General features: G+C 38.7%; 3 protein-coding genes across 4 annotated transcripts in view; 1 reads left to right on the top strand and 2 right to left on the bottom strand.

Moving 5' to 3' along the window:
* Positions 1 to 5565, bottom strand: part of LOC308557545 (uncharacterized protein) — a 227081-nt gene extending 221516 nt beyond the window's left edge. For both annotated transcript variants that reach the window (XR_013998843.1, XR_013998844.1), the window contains exons 1-3: positions 5488 to 5565; positions 3785 to 3894; positions 1972 to 2030 (exon numbers count right to left, since the gene is read on the bottom strand). The gene's annotated coding sequence lies outside the window, so the exon portion shown is untranslated. The remainder of the gene's footprint in view (positions 1 to 1971; positions 2031 to 3784; positions 3895 to 5487) is intronic.
* MME (membrane metalloendopeptidase) overlaps positions 1 to 18604 on the bottom strand; it is a 578791-nt gene that overhangs the window by 411584 nt on the left and 148603 nt on the right. The window lies entirely within an intron of this gene.
* DHX36 (DEAH-box helicase 36) overlaps positions 5724 to 18604 on the top strand; it is a 39933-nt gene continuing 27052 nt past the window's right edge. The window contains exons 1-8 of the mRNA XM_081138077.1: positions 5724 to 5996; positions 12454 to 12578; positions 13539 to 13770; positions 15142 to 15180; positions 15943 to 16113; positions 17141 to 17220; positions 17927 to 18001; positions 18116 to 18282. Coding sequence (XP_080994203.1) covers positions 5766 to 5996; positions 12454 to 12578; positions 13539 to 13770; positions 15142 to 15180; positions 15943 to 16113; positions 17141 to 17220; positions 17927 to 18001; positions 18116 to 18282 — 1120 coding nt within the window. The 5' untranslated portion in view covers positions 5724 to 5765. The remainder of the gene's footprint in view (positions 5997 to 12453; positions 12579 to 13538; positions 13771 to 15141; positions 15181 to 15942; positions 16114 to 17140; positions 17221 to 17926; positions 18002 to 18115; positions 18283 to 18604) is intronic.

Genomic DNA, 18604 nt, shown 5'->3' with positions numbered 1-18604 from the left:
TTGGAAAGAACACTGGGCTAGGAATCAGAAGGCTTAATTTCAATCTCTGATTCTGATTCTGACTCTACCACTCTTCGACCACACTTAAACTCTTCAGAACTCAGTTTATTCTAGAGTAGATGCTAGAAAGATTAGGGATGGGGGGGAGAGATTAACCAAAGAATTTACATGCATATATGCGTAACCCATGAACACAGGCAACAGTGCGCTGAAGGCCTTGGGGGGGTGGGGTGGAGGGAGTTAATTGGGGGGGAAAAGGGGGACATCTGTAATACTTTCAACAATAAAGATTAGGGATGAAGTAAACCCATAAACATAGGTAGATTAGATTATCTCTAAAACCTTTTAGTCATTATAAGATACTAAATGAAGGCTAAACGATAACCTACAGTGATTACACGATTCTCTTCTTCATTCAAGAATATCCTTAATGGATTTGGGTAGAGCAAAGATTTCATAGTCTTAGATCAAGAGACTTCAATGTTCACCAGTTTTAGGATTAAGACCAGGAAAAATCTTGGTTTGTCTTAAAGATTCACCAAAGGTAAGTAAGGCAAGAGAAGCCAGTGGTAGGAACTGACATACAGGAGGACAGATCAATTTGAGATAATTAAAAAGTAAAACCTCCTAGAATTCCAGGAGAATACAAGGCTTCAATGAGTAATTTTTCTCTTTAGCACAAACATTGGACAGACTAAAATCCTAAAATCTATAACCAGAGATTATACGATCATATATATATTTTTTGAAACTATATATATATATATATAGTTTCAAAATATGGTCTGCTTGCAAAGCTCTAAGCAGGTTATGTGGTGAAAGCTGAGCTGGGGGAAAGAGGTCCCAATACAAACACATCTCCCTTCCTTTCTCCCCCATGCGACCTCCCACTCTCATGACAATCAGACCTTCCTGTTCTATTTCCCATGAGCAGAGATTTCCATTTCTTCTTATCACCCTTCCTGAGGCAACCTTCACTCTGTCCCTGCCCTGGAGTTATAACTGTGAAATGTCTACTGGGGCGCTTGGCTTATGCGAGAGGATTAAAAATATATCCGTTTAGTATTTTTAAAATATTTCTAATAAATAAATAAATTGAGGCTTTCGTGATTGAAAATGGAAGCTTCATAAAGCAAGGAGGCAAAAGTAACATCCAGATACCCCATTTTTTTTCTCACTTTCATAAGACTGCATTATTTCTATGAACTGGGTCAGTAAGAGTGGTATTCTTTCCTTGGAGAGGTCTCATTCTTTTCAGTCTTTCTGTTCCTTGAGTTTCTTGGCCTAACTGTAGTAAAACAGAGAAAAAATAGTACCTACTTATAGTAACCTGGCATGAAATAAGCTCTCATTAAATGCTACCTATAGTATTATCATTCCTTTTCCTACTTCTGGTTGTCACATGGACAACAGCAGGAGTGCCTGCAATGCAACAGGAGAAGTCTGTAAAACTATCATAATGGTGGTGTAACATGTTTTTGGAGAGGGTCTGAGTTAGCACGTATAGCAGACTGTATCTTCCAAAGATAGGCACAATATCTCCCATCCCACACGGTTTTCTCACAGTGTGACTTTGGCTCTCCTCCCGTAGTGTGGTGAAGCCTAACTGCCCTTTTACCTGGAGGGACACCTGTAACTGACTCAACTCATAAAGTATAGTGGACGTGGCTTCCGAGGCCAGTTTATCATAATGTCACCCTGCTATGTGACATGTGCTCTTGGAACCCAGCTGCTATTCTGTGAGGAGGCTGAAACTATGCCACACATAGAAACCAAATGGAGAGGCTGCCTGTAGGTGTTTCAACCCATAGCCAGCCAAGCAAGGTTCCAGCTCCAAACCAGCATCAACTACCAGATATTTGAGTGAAGATGTGTGCAAATGATTCCAGCTCCCAGTTATCAAGTTATCCCATTGCAGAGAGGGAAAAAAGATTGAAAAAGGCCTAAGAGAGAGTGGAACTTCATAATTACCTGAAACAAACAAAAAATGAGCTGCCAATTTTATGATGTCCCCTCTATTTCTTTAATGCCTAGTAAGGAGGAAATGTAGAGATTGGATCAATAATAAACAACATCCCCCCTTACATTTTCTTTGCCCATCTCAGTTGTATTTTACATAAATCTACAATTTTACTATAAATTATAGTTAAGAAGAGTCACTCTCTACAAATTCATTTTCAGTGTAACCAAACTTTTCCAATTTGAGTTCAAAAATTTTGTATGACAAGATACTCTATTGAGTTATTTAATAAGTTCTTTCATATTCTTCCCGATATAAGAAAGAAATAAACATTTTCTCCCCCTTCCCATCCTTACACAGCCAGATCTTTATATTCTATAGAGGTCTACAATTAACTTATATCAACATATCCTCTCCTCTCACTGCCCAAAGAGGAAGTAAGAATCAATTAAGGGTTCCATTTTCCAAAGGAACACTAAAGAAATCCCCAGGCCTTCATGAATGTTAGACCCATGAAAAATTACACAAGAAGTGTTTCACAGGGTTGGGAAAAAGAAGATGAAGAATAAGCGATTCCCCGAGACTGGGAACCCTGTGATAGTTTCCCACAGTGGTGTGGTCTTGTGTGGCCCACCCTTGCTGCATTTTAGAGGTGGCTAGACTGGGAGGTGGATACCTGTGGAAGTTAGATATCAAACTCTGTGGGTTTGAAAACAAATGATCAGTGGTGAGGACATTTGAGAGAGACATCTTTTAGCCTGCCCAGTGTACACAAACATTGGCAGAGCACCAGTAACAGTAACAATGACAATTATAATGAACCAGTCACACCATTTGTTTTCTGTCATTAGGTAACCTAAGAATTCTTGTGGTTCCAACCAAAGCAGGAAAAAATTAATAAAACCCAAGTAACAAATGATACTTTTCTTCTTCTGACCAATATCTTTCTGATCTTTCCTTGAAAATCATCCTTCTGTGTAGATCTTTACCACAGTGACATCTGTGCTAAGTGTCTACCTAATGCAATAGCTTCAGTCAATACTGTACTACAAGCTGAAGACATCAGGAAAAATTAGTAATTTAAAATTCATAACTAAGATTCTGTTTAGGATCAACAAACATGAGGTAAAGAGAAATAATATAATTCCTCAGAAAAAAAGAAAGAACATGACCTCTCTCTGGGGTTCTTACGAGGATTGTGTGAAATATGGGGACTGACTGTCATTACCTTTCTATTGCTGCCACAGTGAATTATCACAAACTCTGCATCTTAACTAACATGAATTAACTACCTTTCAGTTATGTAGCATAGAAGCTTTGACAAGGGTCCTCACTGGCACTGGCAGCATAAGCCTTTCTGGAGGCCCTGCCAGAGAATCTGTTTCCTTTTCCAGTTCTAGTTGGCTCATAGTCCCCTTCTTCCATCTTCAAAGCCAGCAACAGCTGGCTGAATCCTCATATCACATCACATTTCTGCCTTCCTCTCCCACTCTGAAGGACTCATTACTACCAGGCCCATCCAGATAACCCAGGATAATATCCCCACTTTAGGGTCAGCTGCTTAGCAACTTTAAATTCCCTTGGCCATGTGACATAACACATTCACAGAGTTCAGAAATTAGGAGGGAACACCTTTAGAGCTCATTAGTCGGCTAATCACAAATGTGCATCGCCTAGCCACCTCCCTAGCAAATGCTAAGCAACCAATAAATGCTAGCTCTCTTCCTCAGTTACTGTCTGTCTGCATTACTCTGCTCAGACTGCCATAAAAAACACCGCAGGTTTAAGCCTCAGTGACATAAACAACAGAAACGTGTTTCTCACAGTTGTGGAGGCTGGGAAGTCTAAGATCAAGATGCCAGCAGGTTCGGTTCCTGGCGAAAGCTCTCCTCCTGGCTTGGAGACAGCAGCTTTGTCCTCGCGTGACCTTTCGTCTGAGGAAAGAGTGAGCAAGCTCTCTGTCGCTTTTTCTTACAAGGACACTAATCCTATCTGACTGGGGTCCCACCTTTTTGATCTAATTTAATCAGATCCTTAGAGGCCACATCTCCAAATACAGTCACACGGGGGGTTAGGGCTTCAACATATGGAGCCTGAGGGGACACATTCAGTCCACAGCACTCTCACCTAACAGTGCTCACTCTTTTCCTCTACCACCCCCAAGATGCCTACCTAATCTTACCTACTGAATAGTTCACATACTGCCATATCAGGTGTGCCCAATGGGTACTTTAATTGGAACTGTTAATGCCGATGGTCTTACTATTTACCAAAAACTCCCAAATATATAATCTTAGTCTGCTCTCTCTGCACTTTAAACTCATATAACCAACTGCTTTCTAGACATCTCGGTAAGGACTTATCTGACTCCTAAAGAAATCCTTTTTGCTGTAACATCTCATGGTTGTTGGGGAAGTAAAACTTTTCCTTGACCCTCCTAGGTTTAGTTCTGGGGGGGGGGGCTGCAAATTAAACTAACGGAAGACAGAGAAGCAAGAGCGCAGATTTAGTCACACCTGAGCAAGTTCACAGAAAAATGTGACCCAAGGAGGGAGTTAGAACTTGGAGCTTAATGGCATTTTAACAGAGGAAGAAGAGGAAACAAGGTACTTGTGGGAAAGCAAAGGACTCTTAGGGAAGATAAATGGGCTCTTGTGAGGATAAATGGAAGATGCGGCTCTGTGAGAACGTCGGTGGAGGCGCGGTGCTGAATTCTAGCCTCCCGCGGCGTGTTAGTAAGAGTCAGTCTACCCTGGTTCCTCCCCCAGGAGGGGCTGTGGGAAAAGTGAGTTCTTCTGGGAGGCTCTGCTTTTAGGCAGATAAGCAATCTCAGGTAATCACGTCCCTCTGCTCAAAGTATTTATTTTTATTTTTTACTTTTTGCCACTGAGGTAGTATTCTGGACCCCTTCTTGGCATATAGCATTTTCCTCTCTTACCTCACCGCACGCTGATTTTTTAAGCCTTTATCTCCTCAAGGTTGCACACCAAGGAAAGCTGACGCCCTCCTTGTCTTACTCAGGATCCCCAGTGCCTTTAGGTCAGTTATTCAAGAACAGCGAGACACACAGTGGCCTGGTCAATCAGCAACAGATAACTTCATATGAACATCTGAATCTTCAACTGATGTTTCATTTAATTGCCTCACTGCTCGGTACTGAATTTGGGTAGACATGCTCATCTTGTGCTGCTGGAGAAAGATAGCCAGTAATGATAATCCTTTTAGAAAGGCAGGGACGTTTTTATACTTATTTGAAACAGGTGCCAGGCTATTTCCAAGACGTAGCACAAGAGAGAGAGAGAGAGAGAGAGAGAGAGAGAGACAGAGACAGAGAGACAGAGAGACATAGAGACAGAGAGAGGGAGGGAGATTTTGCACTCATTTTATTTCCTTACGGACTTTTAGGAGAGAATGCATTGTCCCACAGGTTCTTTTACTGTCAAATCGATATTGACTCTCCAGGACCTAATCGGACGCAAACTTCAATTTTACCAGGAAAAATAAGAAAGTAAAACCCATTTCCTCACATGCTGGGCGGAGGGAAGGAAAACCCGCGAGCCTTTCGTTCGCTCTCCCTCCAGACGAACTGAGGTAACCTCCCGAGGCGACGTCTAATAGGGCTTCACCGGAGCCAACCGCCCGGGTGCCCGTGACGTCACCGGAAACGGATGCTTGTGACGCTCAAGGGCCCGCCCTCTCGCGCTAGGCGCCGGAAACAAAGCGGAAGTGGATGTGTATTCGCTTCCGGTCCTGGTCGCCATTTCTGTCAGTTGCAGGTTCTCACGCGTTGTAGTCCCCTGGAACAATGAGCTATGACTACCATCAGCACTGGGGCCGCGATGGTGGGCCCCGCAGCTCCGGCGGGGGCTACGGAGGGGGCCACGGGGGGAGCCGAGGCTCCGGAGGCGGCGGCGGCGGAGGAGGGGGTGGTCGAGGAGGCCGAGGCCGGCACCCGGGGCACCTGAAAGGCCGCGAAATCGGCTTGTGGTACGCGAAGAAACAGGGACAGAAGAACAAGGAGGCCGAGAGGCAGGAGGTAACCTGAGACTCGGTGGTGCAAGGGCATGAGGCAGGATAGCTTTCTTTTCTCCCCCGCCGCTCCTACCTGTTTCTTTGGGTTTTTTCTTTGTTTCTTAACTTGGTTTCTTAACTGATGCGAGCGCTTTGTGAAGTGAGTATGAAGTGCAAAGGTATTATGCTAAAGCTCCCTGTGGAAGATCATTATATGGCTTAACGTTAGCCATGCGCATCCTTCCTCAAGCAGTGAGGGTTTATGTGGGCAGAATGTATGCTTTGCCTAAGGACGCGGTAATTGTGGGCAAAGCAGATGTTAACTTCAGGTTCCAACCGAAATTAACTTTATTGGGGTGTCACTGTCATAGTATCTCTGGCCATCCTTTCCCTTAGAATAATCATGGTAACTTTGATTTAAGATTTTTGCCCGATGAACTCCATATAAACTATCGATCTTCAGCATTACATTTAGGTTTGTGGGGAATAAAAGCTGCCAAGCACTGTTTTGAATGTGGATCGTTCAGAACAATAGTCAAGCTTTCATTTTTAGTATTAAAACAGCCACAACCCCACAGTAACTTTCTAAGAACTCTTATCAAGTTTTATTTACCCGTTTCACACAAGATTTTATGCATGTTGCTGTAGGGATCTGAAAAAGTGATATTCAAGTAACTTACAGTCTAGTTGGGAAAATAAGATCTAAAAGGATGAACAGTTAAATAAATCAGAAATAATCGTTCATTATTATTTTCACCTGAAACTAGTTGTGTAATGCATCATTATAAATGGAACTTTGATTTCCAGCCCCTCCCCAAACCTTCTCCATTTTAGTAAACATCACCTCCGTTTATTCACTTGCCAAGGCCAAAATGGGATTTCTCTGTGATTCTTCTCGTTAAGCAAATCTGTCTGTTCCCCTTTCTTATCTATCCCATAACAAATCACAGCAATTACCATAGGTCAAGCCACTATTTTGTTTTCAGCTCTTGGCCTTCTTACTGGTCTTCTAGCTTCCACTAGCTGTCCTTTGTAGAACCACTTATGGTGAGCTTTTTAAAGCAAAAAGTCGATCATCTCATTCTCTAGCTCACAATTTGAGATTAGAAGCCAGATTAATGGCTTCTAATGTCTCAGTCTAAGACATTTCAGTGGCATCCTAACATGTTTCCCAGGAATCTTGGTAATCTGGCTTCAACAACACAGATTTCCTTCTATGTACTTACCTGTTTGAGCTCAGTCCTTAATCTGATGTAATTATGGCTTTTGTAAACATACTCTTAATTTTTGCTTATTTCTTACAGTTCTTATACCATTCTACTCTCTAAAATGCCTCTCTCTGTTTTCTCTATCTAAATAATGAGCATTGTTTAATAATTGGCTCACCCTGCCTCTTTGACTACCTTCAGCTATATGCGATGCTCCCTAGTCAGAATGTCCTTAGCTTTTACTGTTTAAGGAATGTCTGTGTTTGCCAAGTGAATATAGTCTAATGATGCGCTTTTACTCTTTCAACAAATATTTATTGAGAATCTAATATATTTGAATGAGTGTCATAGGCGCTGTATTAATATGATAGATACAGTTCCTACCTTACAGAGATTGTGGTATATTAGGATCTATAGATGGTTATAATACAGTGTTAAAGTATTACAATAAGGAGTCATCTAACTCAAACTAGGAGGATTCTGGAAGATTTTTAAGAGCACATAACCCTTAAGGTGAAACTTGAAAGATAGCAAAGCGTGTATGTGTGGGCAGTTTGTGGGCTTATGGGTAGTACTTGGACGGTGAGGAGCGGGCACAGGGCTGAATTCTGTAGACTTGCCCCTCACACTTGTGCATAGGAATCACCTGACATCTTGTACAGTGTAAACTGGGCTGGAGTCAGAGATTCTACTTTTCTGACAGGTTCCCAGATGTTAGTGCTGCTAGTCTGCAGATCACTAGGCTGTACAACATAGGACAAGAAAATGTAAGCGACAGCCCAAGGAAGAGAAGCTGGCCAAAAAATCTAGGAAGGGGCACCCAGAGATGAGACAAATAAGGATATAGGTCTTGTTTTGGAATCCAGGAGTACTGTGTAAGGTTGAAAAGAGTATATAAAAAAGAGAAAGTAATCAGTAGTGGCAACCGCTGTACAGATGTTAAGTAAGGTAAGAGCTCAGAATGTCTGTTGGACTTAGCAACAAGGTCACTGGTAACCTTGATGAGAGCCCTTTCTGTGAAGTGGTGGAAATAACAACCAGGTCACAGTGGGGTGGCTGGTGAAGGAGAGATGAAGAAGTGGAGCCCTTTCAAGGGCAAAGAGGAAGAAAAATCGGGCAATAGCTGATAGGGATGGATTTCAAGAGAGGATTTTTTTGTTTGTTTTAGTTTTAAAAGTGAAGACATTTGACATTGTTCATGTACTGATGCTATGGAGTCAGTGGAGAGGGAAAGCATTTCAGAGTAGACCAAATCATGATGCAGTAGTAAACATCCCCCAAATCTTAATGTCTTATAACAACAAAGGTTTGTTTTTCTACTCATATTACTTGACCATCTCAATTCAATTGAGAGCCTTCATTATGAGAATGAGGCTCCTAGAGCCTCCACCCATTTAGAGCATAGCTGGTTTTGGTGGCAGCCTGGAGGGAGCAGAGTAAATCGCCCCAGATTCTTGGAGACTCCCATTCATGTTTGTCTGGCCAGTAGGTCATGGCCATGCTTAATTTGGGGGTGGGAGAATGCAGTTCTACCATATATCTCCAAAGAAGCAAGCCAGAAGATTGATTAATAGCCTAATGACTACTAGAGAGAGAGATTAAGGAAAGGAAGACAAATCTCAATCGAGGAGACAGCCCTAAGGAGGTGAAAGAATTGAGCTGCAGGGTTTAAGTGGAGAAATTAACCTTAAGCAGGAAAATGGACTCCTTGCATTTTAACAGGGAGGGAAAGAACAAGTGATGGGTGCTGATCTGGTGGGTTTAGGTTTGGTTGCAAGCAATTGAGTTTTCCTTTGGTTTTGTTTTCTTTGTGAATACCGCATGTGAAATTATGAGGGTGAACAGGAAGGTGGTATTGGTGTGTCACAGAAAGGAGAAAGTTTGAAATAGTTTCAGATAATTAGAAGGAGGTAAGATAGACATAGACAATTTGCTGGACATTATTGAGGGTCTGTTTTGCCAGGAATTCATAGCTAGAAGCAGAAAGACTGACGATGTCCAGGGAGGGGAGGATAATTTAAAAAAAATTAAATAGTCATGAACATAAAATGTGTGTTAGATTTTCCAGACAGGGGTGAGGTAAAGTGAAGGGTGATGGGACCGGAAGGTTAGGAGGTAGGCAACCTATGAATTCTCCACTGCTTGTAGCCTCTGGACCCTCATTGTGCAGAGATCCTCATTAAAATTAATTTATAAAAAATGTAAATCATGCCCTGGCTTGTGTGACTTAGTTGGCTGAGCTTCTTCCCATGCACCAAAAGGTCACTGGTTTGATTCCTGGTCAGGTCACATACCCAGGTAGCAGGCTCAATCTCCAGTAGGGGGACTGCAGGAAGTAACCAGTCGATGTCTCTCTCTGTGTCCCCTCCCTAAAAATGAAAACATATTTTTTTTTAATGTAAATTGTGTTTTTACTAAAAAGTATCAATTATGTTTTCAGGGGCTATTTCATTTTTCAATCATGCCACCTTTTTGTGGATATCTAAGACTCATAACAAGGTGAGGAGGTGAACCATTGTTCTGCTAGTAGAGTTAAAGGATTCAACATGTAAAGTCCTAGTTGGTTTAAGAAATGCTATAGTGTGAATGAGCTTCAGTTGGAAAGAAATTGTTCTTCTGGTAGACAGTACATAATCTCTGCCATTTTGAATGTGAATGAAAGAAGCAATAGCTTTGAGCCCTTGACGTCTTTGGAAAGGGTGTAAAATTAAAGCTTTATCTGAGAAAGACTTATGTCCTAGGTCCTCCTTCCCAGAGGAGTCTTTGATTAAAGTATTGATGGAAATTCTTAAATTTTTAACTGCCAAGAAAATACATGATAATCAGTAACCATGGAATGTAGATCATGTAACAGTAAATGTTAATATAAGCCAAAGACATTACAGAATTTAAAGCATAGGGGAAAATGTTCCAATAATGATCCTCTGTTGGGGTTGCCAAGACCATTCTCAGGTTCCATGGTTCACTGGGAGGAATCATAACTCTGAAAAGCTTATGTACTCACAGTGACAGGTTTTTGTTTTTTTTATAGCAAATAATTACAGATTAAAATCAACAAAGGTAAAGGTACATAGGGCAGAATCCAGGAGAAACCAGGTGCAGGCTTCCAGTCTTATGTCCATACCATATTGAAGAAAAGATACGTTGCTCCAATATATAAACCATTTTAAAAGGATTTCTATGCTGCACAGTTAAGAAAAACGGACAAAATTGTGAGCTTTTGTGTCTGTCAATAATTAGGTTTTGCTGCAGTTCATAATTTTTTAAGGCTTTTCTATTAGCCAGAGTTTTGCAGTATTAAACTTTGTAGTTGTGTGAGAATAATTATGCTTTTAGTAAATCCTCTAATAAGTTTTCAGCTCAGATCTTCTAGAATTCTCCAAAGATCTCATTGTATTCTTAAAGAGAAAAAATGGTTTTAACACAAATGTCATGCATGCTCATTGTATTTTATTTTATTTTTGTTTAAAATATTACAAATATCCCTTTTTCTCCCCAGTGACCCATTCTACCCCGTCCCCTCCCTCCAGTCCCTCTCCCCACCATTGTCTGTGTCCTTGGGTTGTGCATATATGCATATAAATTCTTTGGTTACTCTCTCCCCCTCCACCCACCCGCCCTCCTCCATCCCTCTGACATTCATCAGTCTGATCCATGCTTCCCTGTCATTGAATCTATTCTCTTCATCAGTTTATTAAGTTTTTTAGATTCCACATATAAGCAAGATCATGTGACATTTGTCTTTCTCTACCAGACTTATCTCACTTAGCATAATTTTCTCCAGGTCCATCTATGCTGTCCCAAAGGGTACGAGATCCTTCTTTACAATGCATGCTCATTTTAAAAGATAGATTCAGCCGTTTAGTCATTCACTTGACAAACTTCTGTGGGGCATCACCGTGTGCGAGAATATAGCTGGGAGAAATACTGCAATAAGTGTAGAATATGAAGTGAATAACTGTTTAAAAAATTAATAGTAACAAAAATAAGATCCTACTGCACATTTTCTGCAACTGGCTCTTTTTCATGTAATACCTTGGTCATCTTTTCTCTGTGCACACTCAAAGACGAAAATCTACCCACTCTTAACTACTGGGTTTACTTATAATGCAACTAATTATAACTTGCAATCATAAAAGAACAGCTTTTAAAAGAATTCTTTTTCTGACACTGTACAGTGTAACTAATATCTTCCATGTATTCTCTCCAAATAAAAATATTTTCTCTGCTTTGTTTTTTTTTATATATTTTTTATTGGTTTTTAGAGAGAGAGGAAAGGAGAGAGAGAGAGAGAGAGAGAGAGAGAGAAACATCGAAATATCTATCAGCTGCCTCCTGCATGCCCCCTACTGGGAATTGAGCCTGCAACCCAGGTCCGACCTGAATCAAAGCGGCAGCCTCTTGGTGCATGGGAAGATGCTCAGCCAACTGAGCCACACTGGCAGGGCCTCTGCTGTGTTTTTAATAATTCTCATTCTGTGAGGAAACTGCATTATTTGCAGTATTGGATCATTGTCATGAGCAGTGACCATTTTATTTATTTTCTCTGAGCTCAGCCTTCCCAATTTATTCCTCTTTTTAATGTAAGAACTTTAAAATGTACTTCAAATGCTCATTGCAACCAAAATAGTATTTCCAGTTTTTAACTTAGTTTTTTTGTGTGTTTTTTTAAAATATCTTTATTGATTTCAGAGAGAGGAAAGGAGAGGGAAAGAGATAGAAACATCAATGATGAGAGAGTCATTGATGGACCCCGCAACCCAGGCATGTGCTCTGACCAGGAATCGAACCCCAATCGCGTGGATCCCAGGTCGATGCTCAACTGCTGAGCCATGCCCGGCCGTGCTAACTTAGTTTTTTTGTTTTTTGTGTTTTTTTTTTTTGGTTTTTTTTTTTAACAGAGTGTTGGGTTTCTTTAACTTCAGCTGTGGGTCTCTGAAAATTTAAGATAGGGAACAAAATCTTAATAATATTTGAAACTAGAAGGTAAGGGAACCCAAGTTTTAGGAAGAGACATAAATATGCTCCCCCCCCCCCCCAGTTATATAGAGCTAATTTTGTACATATACAGTAGGAAGAGCTCTTGAAGGACATATACAAAAATGTTAATGTTAGGTCTAGGAATTGGAATTGAGCAAGAAGGCCAGTGTAGGGTAACGTTAACTTTCTCTTACATATGTTTGCTGAACATATATTTGCCTTTATTTTTTTATTAAATAATTTTGTATATGCTTTCTCATGTTGATAAGGATACTTTTTCTTTGCATATAATAGAGAGCTGTAGTGCACATGGATGAACATCGCGAAGAACAAATTGTGCAGCTGCTACATTCTGTCCAAGCTAAGAATGATAAAGATTCAGAAGCACAGATATCCTGGTTCGCTCCTGAAGATCACGGGTAAAATAAATATTCTTTTAAAAAATGAGCAAAGAGTGACACTTCTTTCATAGCATTGGCTAGGAAATAATGATAATAGAAATTACATCTTTAGACTCTTTAATAAGTGAAATTTAGCCTCGAAGTAATTTCTTTTTATGTAGATGGAGCAGATTTGATGAAAGGTAAAAAAATAAAAACAGATGGCATATTCATTCCTACAGGAAAGGTAAGTGGTAGTAATAGTCTAACTGCACATGAGATTTATCAAATGATTATTTATTGGTCTCCCTACCCATCATTTTTGTATTTCCAAGATTTTCCTGTGGGGGAGATTTGCAAAAAGTTAAATGGCTACTATTTTAAGGAAATCACAGGAACTGCATCATTTAGAGAGAAAATTAGTAAGTTTTTCTGGGACTATAATGTAGCATCTCATTTATAGCTCAGAAGAGGTGGCAGGAAGAAATGAAGTTGTAAAATAAAACAAGGCTCATAAAAAGAAAAACAGTAAGCCATTGCAACAGAGCAATGACCTATGTGCATTTTTTTTTTTTTTTTTTAATATATCTTTATTGATTTCAGGGAGGAGAAAGGAGAGAGCGATAGAAACATCAATGATGAGAGAGTCATTGGGGATCGAGCCCGCAACCTGGGCATGTGCCCCGACTGGGAATCGAACCCCAATCGCCTGGACCCTAGGTCGATGCTCAACTGCAGAGCCACGCCCGGCCGGGCTGTGCATATTTTTAAAAATTTTAATTATCAAAAGGAATAACTTACCTGGCATTATCTATTTTTAGGGAGGAAAAATTTTAATTTATTTTAAGACTCTAAGTGTTTTCATAATTGCTCTACTAAGAGAAAGCAATAAAAGCTTTTATTTTTGTGATTTTGGAATAATTAAACAGCATATTGTCTTGTCTCAGGGCTTGAGTGGTTATTTAACCCTTTGTCATTTTTTTTATTTCGTCAAAATAGATATGGGACTGAAGCTCCTGCTGAGAACAAACCAAACTCAGAGAAGAAATCTGAGGACCAGGAAAAAAAATTGATAAATCAAGAAAAAAGGACATTTAGAATCAGGGACAAATATATTGACCGAGAGTCTGAGTATCTCTTGCAAGAAAATGAACCAGATGTAACTTTAGACCAACAGTTACTGGAAGATTTGCAAAAGAAAAAAACTGACCTTCGGTATATTGAAATGCAGGTAATGGGAAGCAAGATGTGGGAAAAAATTTTACTTATCTTCTCAAACTTGATGAGAATATATTTATGGTTAGAGGTAGTTGCATGGTATATAGATCAGTGAGATTCCTCAGTAGGCCTTCCTCTGGGAATTCCGCCCCGCCCCCATAGTGTAGAGGAAAGCTACAGGAATGGAATTAACATAACCTGCAGTAGCCTGTCTCATCTATAGCAGCTTATGTGGTGAGAAGAAGAAATATTTGAAAATTATAATGCAAATGAAAAAAGAAATCACTCTTAAGTTTAACTTTTCTAGGCCATTTTAGGGAGATGTCATAAAAGACAAGGTGATTAGAAGTATAAAGTTTCTTGACCGTTTAATCCAGTGCCTGCCTTTTACAGATGATAATGTTAAATTCTTCAAAAGTTATATGATGTACTTATGTTCAACATTTTAAAGACAGAACTGAGACAGGAACTGAAATTGTCCTCAATTTTTTGCAGTATTTTCCTGATAGGCAAGATATCTTAAGGTCCCTTCCTATTAAAACAAAGAATTGCATGCTTTGTGGATGTTCTAGAGATAGATGTAATAAAATGTGTGTGTTTTTAAGGTGAAAATTCTGAGGGCCATGTCTTTAATATGCAAATACTACTGTTTTAGAGAAAGGCAGAATACTACATCTCCTGTGGGAAAGAAAGGATGCATTGACTGTTTATGATTTAGATTGGATATCCTGATTAGAACAGATGAGCTGATATTGTCCTGGGGCCAAATGGTGTAGCTTTTTGATATAAGGACAAAGGAGATTTCAGGATGAATTAATTCAGAACGTGGTTGAGAGCAGAGCTGCTTTTATTGCCTTAGGAACAGGAGAGTTAGCTACTGTCTCTGTTTACTTTGTATGGAAGACAGAACGCAAATGTTATTAAAGCTGAGTGATTGATGTAGTTTAGAGAAAGTTATGATTTATTTAATAAACATTAATTTTCCACTGATGTGGATCTATGGGTAGGAAAAGATTACGGTGTAGAAATCAAATCTAAGATGAATATAGAAAACATGGTAGAAGTGGCTTAGGGATAGTAAGAATGCTATTAGATGATAGATCAGATTTCATTTTACGGTCACTAATTCTAAGAAAGCATCTCCATTCTGATGGATGTGATAGAGTTCTATTTTTCTATGTTTCAAAACAAACTGGATTGCTGAATTAATTAGGTCTTTTTTTTATATAATTCTTTTTTAAGTCTTGTTACTTCACATAAGCTGTGAGATAATAAAATACTTTTGTATTCTAGCATATTTATCAATATATTCTGATTACCATGATTATAACTTCGTTACTGTTTTTGGTGAAACTTTGTAACTTTTTTTTTTTTTTAATTTTAGCATTTCAGGGAAAAGCTGCCTTCATTTGGAATGCAAAAGGTAAAATGATTATGCACTATTTGATTTGTAAAATGCTTGAATACAATTTTTTCAAAGCACTATGTTAAGAAGAAATATAAAATAAATTAACCTTTCTCTAAAGGATATTCTTGGATTATCCTATTATTCTTTTGAATTGTTGAAAAACAAAAAAGAGAAAGTGATCATGAAACAATTTTCCTGAAGTTTGCTCATATTCATGTCCATAATTGAAAGTTTTAGAATTTAAAATCCAGAATTTTCACAGAAATTTATTTTGGTAACTTAGGTATTTAAAAACTTTATTTTAATTATTTGAAAGGAAATAATTTTTAATTATATTCTTCCTTATTCTTTAAAGCAGTATACAAAACTCGTCTTGCAGACAAAGCCTATACTTATGAATTATGATATAAATCCTTAATGTCTTCAGTAGTTGTTTAGGTCTCAGGGGATATTTGCCTTGTACGCAGTAGCCCCACATGTCAATGTTCTTTTCAATTAATTTTAATTCTTATGCATGGAACTTATGAGCTGTTACTTTTTTGTTCTTACCAGTGTGTTTTTCTTTAATAGTGCCTTGGCTCTGTTCTTTTGATAATTTAGTGCTTCTTAGCTCTTGAAAACTGGTAGATCCAGACACCCAAACTGCCAGGATTGCATGTAACAGAATTTAAAGAGCATCAATGTTTGTTAGAAGCAATTACCTTCAGTTTGGTAGAATTTCGATAACTGTCTTTTCAGACTTAACATGTCCTCCATTTATTTTTCCTTTTGAAATAGGAATTAGTAAATATGATCGATAACCATCAGGTGACAGTAATAAGTGGTGAAACTGGTTGTGGAAAAACCACTCAAGTTACGCAGTTCATTTTGGATAATTACATCGAAAGAGGAAAAGGCTCTGCGTGCAGGATAGTTTGTACTCAGCCGAGAAGAATTAGTGCCATTTCAGTAAGTTCCTCGCTGTTATCCGCCACTGCATTTCCTTTAGGGTAGTCTTGATAATAGTAGGTTTGTTTTTTTCTGGGGTTTTTTTGTGCTTATTTTTCTAAGGTCTGTTGGTTTTGAATGGACAGTATAAGTAGTAAAAAGTGGAATAATGGTGTGTACAGTATATACTGATTGGGAAATTTTACTTCTGAAGTATTAAACAATAATTGTGTCATTTTCTGTTTCTAACCTCATTCATCACTGTTCTAGCACAAGATGACTTGTTATTTTCAGTTACAAATCTGTATTGATTACAACATTTCATCTATCCAGAGCTTACCTTTAGTAGCCATAACTTTAAACATTTTTATTTTATTTTTTAATTGATTTCTGAGAGAGGAAGGGAGAGGGAGAGACAGAAACGTCAGTGATGAGAGAGAGTCATTGATCGGCTGCCTCCTGCACGCCCCCTACTAGGGATGGAGCCCGCAACCTGGGCATGTGCCCTGACTGGGAATCAAGCCATGATCTCCGGGTCCATCCATGGGTCAATGCTCAACCCCTGAGCCATGGCAGCCGGGTACAGCCATAACTTTTAGAACACAGTCAAGAACTAGGAATTAAGAAACACCAATCTCTAACCAAAAGAAACAAAAGAATGAAAAATATATTAACATGTATTTACCCTCAAATTCCACACAGGTTTTAGAAGTTTAGACCATGATTTCCAACTCTTTTAGAAAAGACAAAAAGAAAGGGAGGAAATAATGAGAGGATGGCTATAGAAAGGCATTTTGAAAATAGTGATTAGAGAGAATTTGACCTTGGGGAGCTTAAGAGGAAATGAAAAGTAAATACAAGGACCAAGTAGTCTGCAACTCCTAAGGGATACGCAGAGTATTGGATACCTCATATTTTAATCCTTTTTTTTAACTCATGAAAATCTAATGACAATTTTTCAACAGTCTCAGATTTTCATGGATTTTCAGGATATTTGTACTAAAGGAAATTCTGTTTTCTTTGTAACTGTATTTTATTTTAATTAAAGGTTGCAGAGAGAGTGGCTGCAGAAAGGGCAGAATCTTGTGGCAATGGTAATAGTACTGGATACCAAATTCGTCTCCAGAGGTAAAGAATGTTCATTCTTGTTTACAGGTCTATTTTAGTGAAAATTTGAAGCTGGAGATGAAAAAGAAAAGATTGCTCCCCATTTTTATACTGATTATTACTATTAGAATTAACATTTAAAGTAACTGAAGTATAGGAGGCTTGCAACCCACAAAGTCATTTTTGTAACCCAAATTCAGATTTGGATTGCCATTTTAATGTCTTTTATATTATAGAATGATTAGAAAAATAACATTTCCTGGACATACATTAGTAGATCGTCACTCCCCCTGAAAGGAGTCGGTGTCCTATATTTTGATACCACCACCGGGCCCCTGACCGACTTCATGGATTTTGGTATCTTTAACCCCTATCCCACTTCACTGTATTTCTTTAGTTCTTTCCTGGAGGTCAGGATTCCATTTACACTTCCTAAATGGACTGACTTAAGTAATGAGTCATTTTCAGAATGAAAATGGTTATGCCTTTAAAAGGAAATTAGTAACATTGTATCATGACAACAAAATTTATGTATAATGAACTTGAATGTAGCATTTCTCATTACCCTATAGTGGCAGACATTCCTATAACTAGAAAATTAAGTATGAAGATTTTCATTAAAGCTATAAGTGGTTTTTAAATTGAAGATTTTCTTTTAAATGTTTGTGGTACTTAGTAATTTACTAGTAAAGGAAGCCAAGGATTAACTTATGTCTTTTATTCACAGCCGATTGCCAAGGAAACAGGGTTCTATCTTATACTGTACGACAGGAATCATCCTTCAGTGGCTTCAGTCAGACCCGTGAGTATATTTCAGTTCAGGACATTTAGTGAAATCTTTCCAACAGATTTAATTCTTAAATTGGATGCCACTGATTGTTACTGAGTTACATACTTCACGGCACTTCTGCTTCAGGCATTTGTCCAGTGTTAGTCATATCGTGCTTGATGAAATCCATGAAAGGAATCTGCAGTCAGATGTTTTAATGACTGTTGTTAAAGACCTTCTCAACTATCGACCTGACCTGAAAGTAATATTGATGAGTGCAACACTGAATGCTGAGAAATTTTCAGAATACTTTGGTAAGTAAAGTTTATGATTATTACTTTAGGTAATTAGCAGTAATTAAGGTCAAACCACAAATTTGAATAACTTTATACGTTTTGTGATTCTTTTGTGGCTTTTATGTATTATCACAGGCTAGGGTGACAATTTGCTAATAACAATAATACTAGTGACTACTTATGGAATACTGTCAATGTGCCAGGTAGTGTATATGGCACTTTGTCTTTATTCTCGTAATACCTTGTGAGGTGGGTGCTATTGTTTTCAGTTTTAAAGATGAGAAAGCCTCAGCACAGTTAAGTAGCTTACCCAAGGTTGCCTAATTAACAGAGGGTCAAG

This window comes from Miniopterus schreibersii (assembly GCF_964146895.1).
Source record: "Miniopterus schreibersii genome assembly, chromosome: 5".
Classification (NCBI taxonomy): Eukaryota; Metazoa; Chordata; class Mammalia; order Chiroptera; family Miniopteridae; genus Miniopterus; species Miniopterus schreibersii.
The sequence above is the reverse complement of the archived record's forward strand: the minus strand, read 5'-3'. Positions and strand labels throughout refer to the sequence as shown.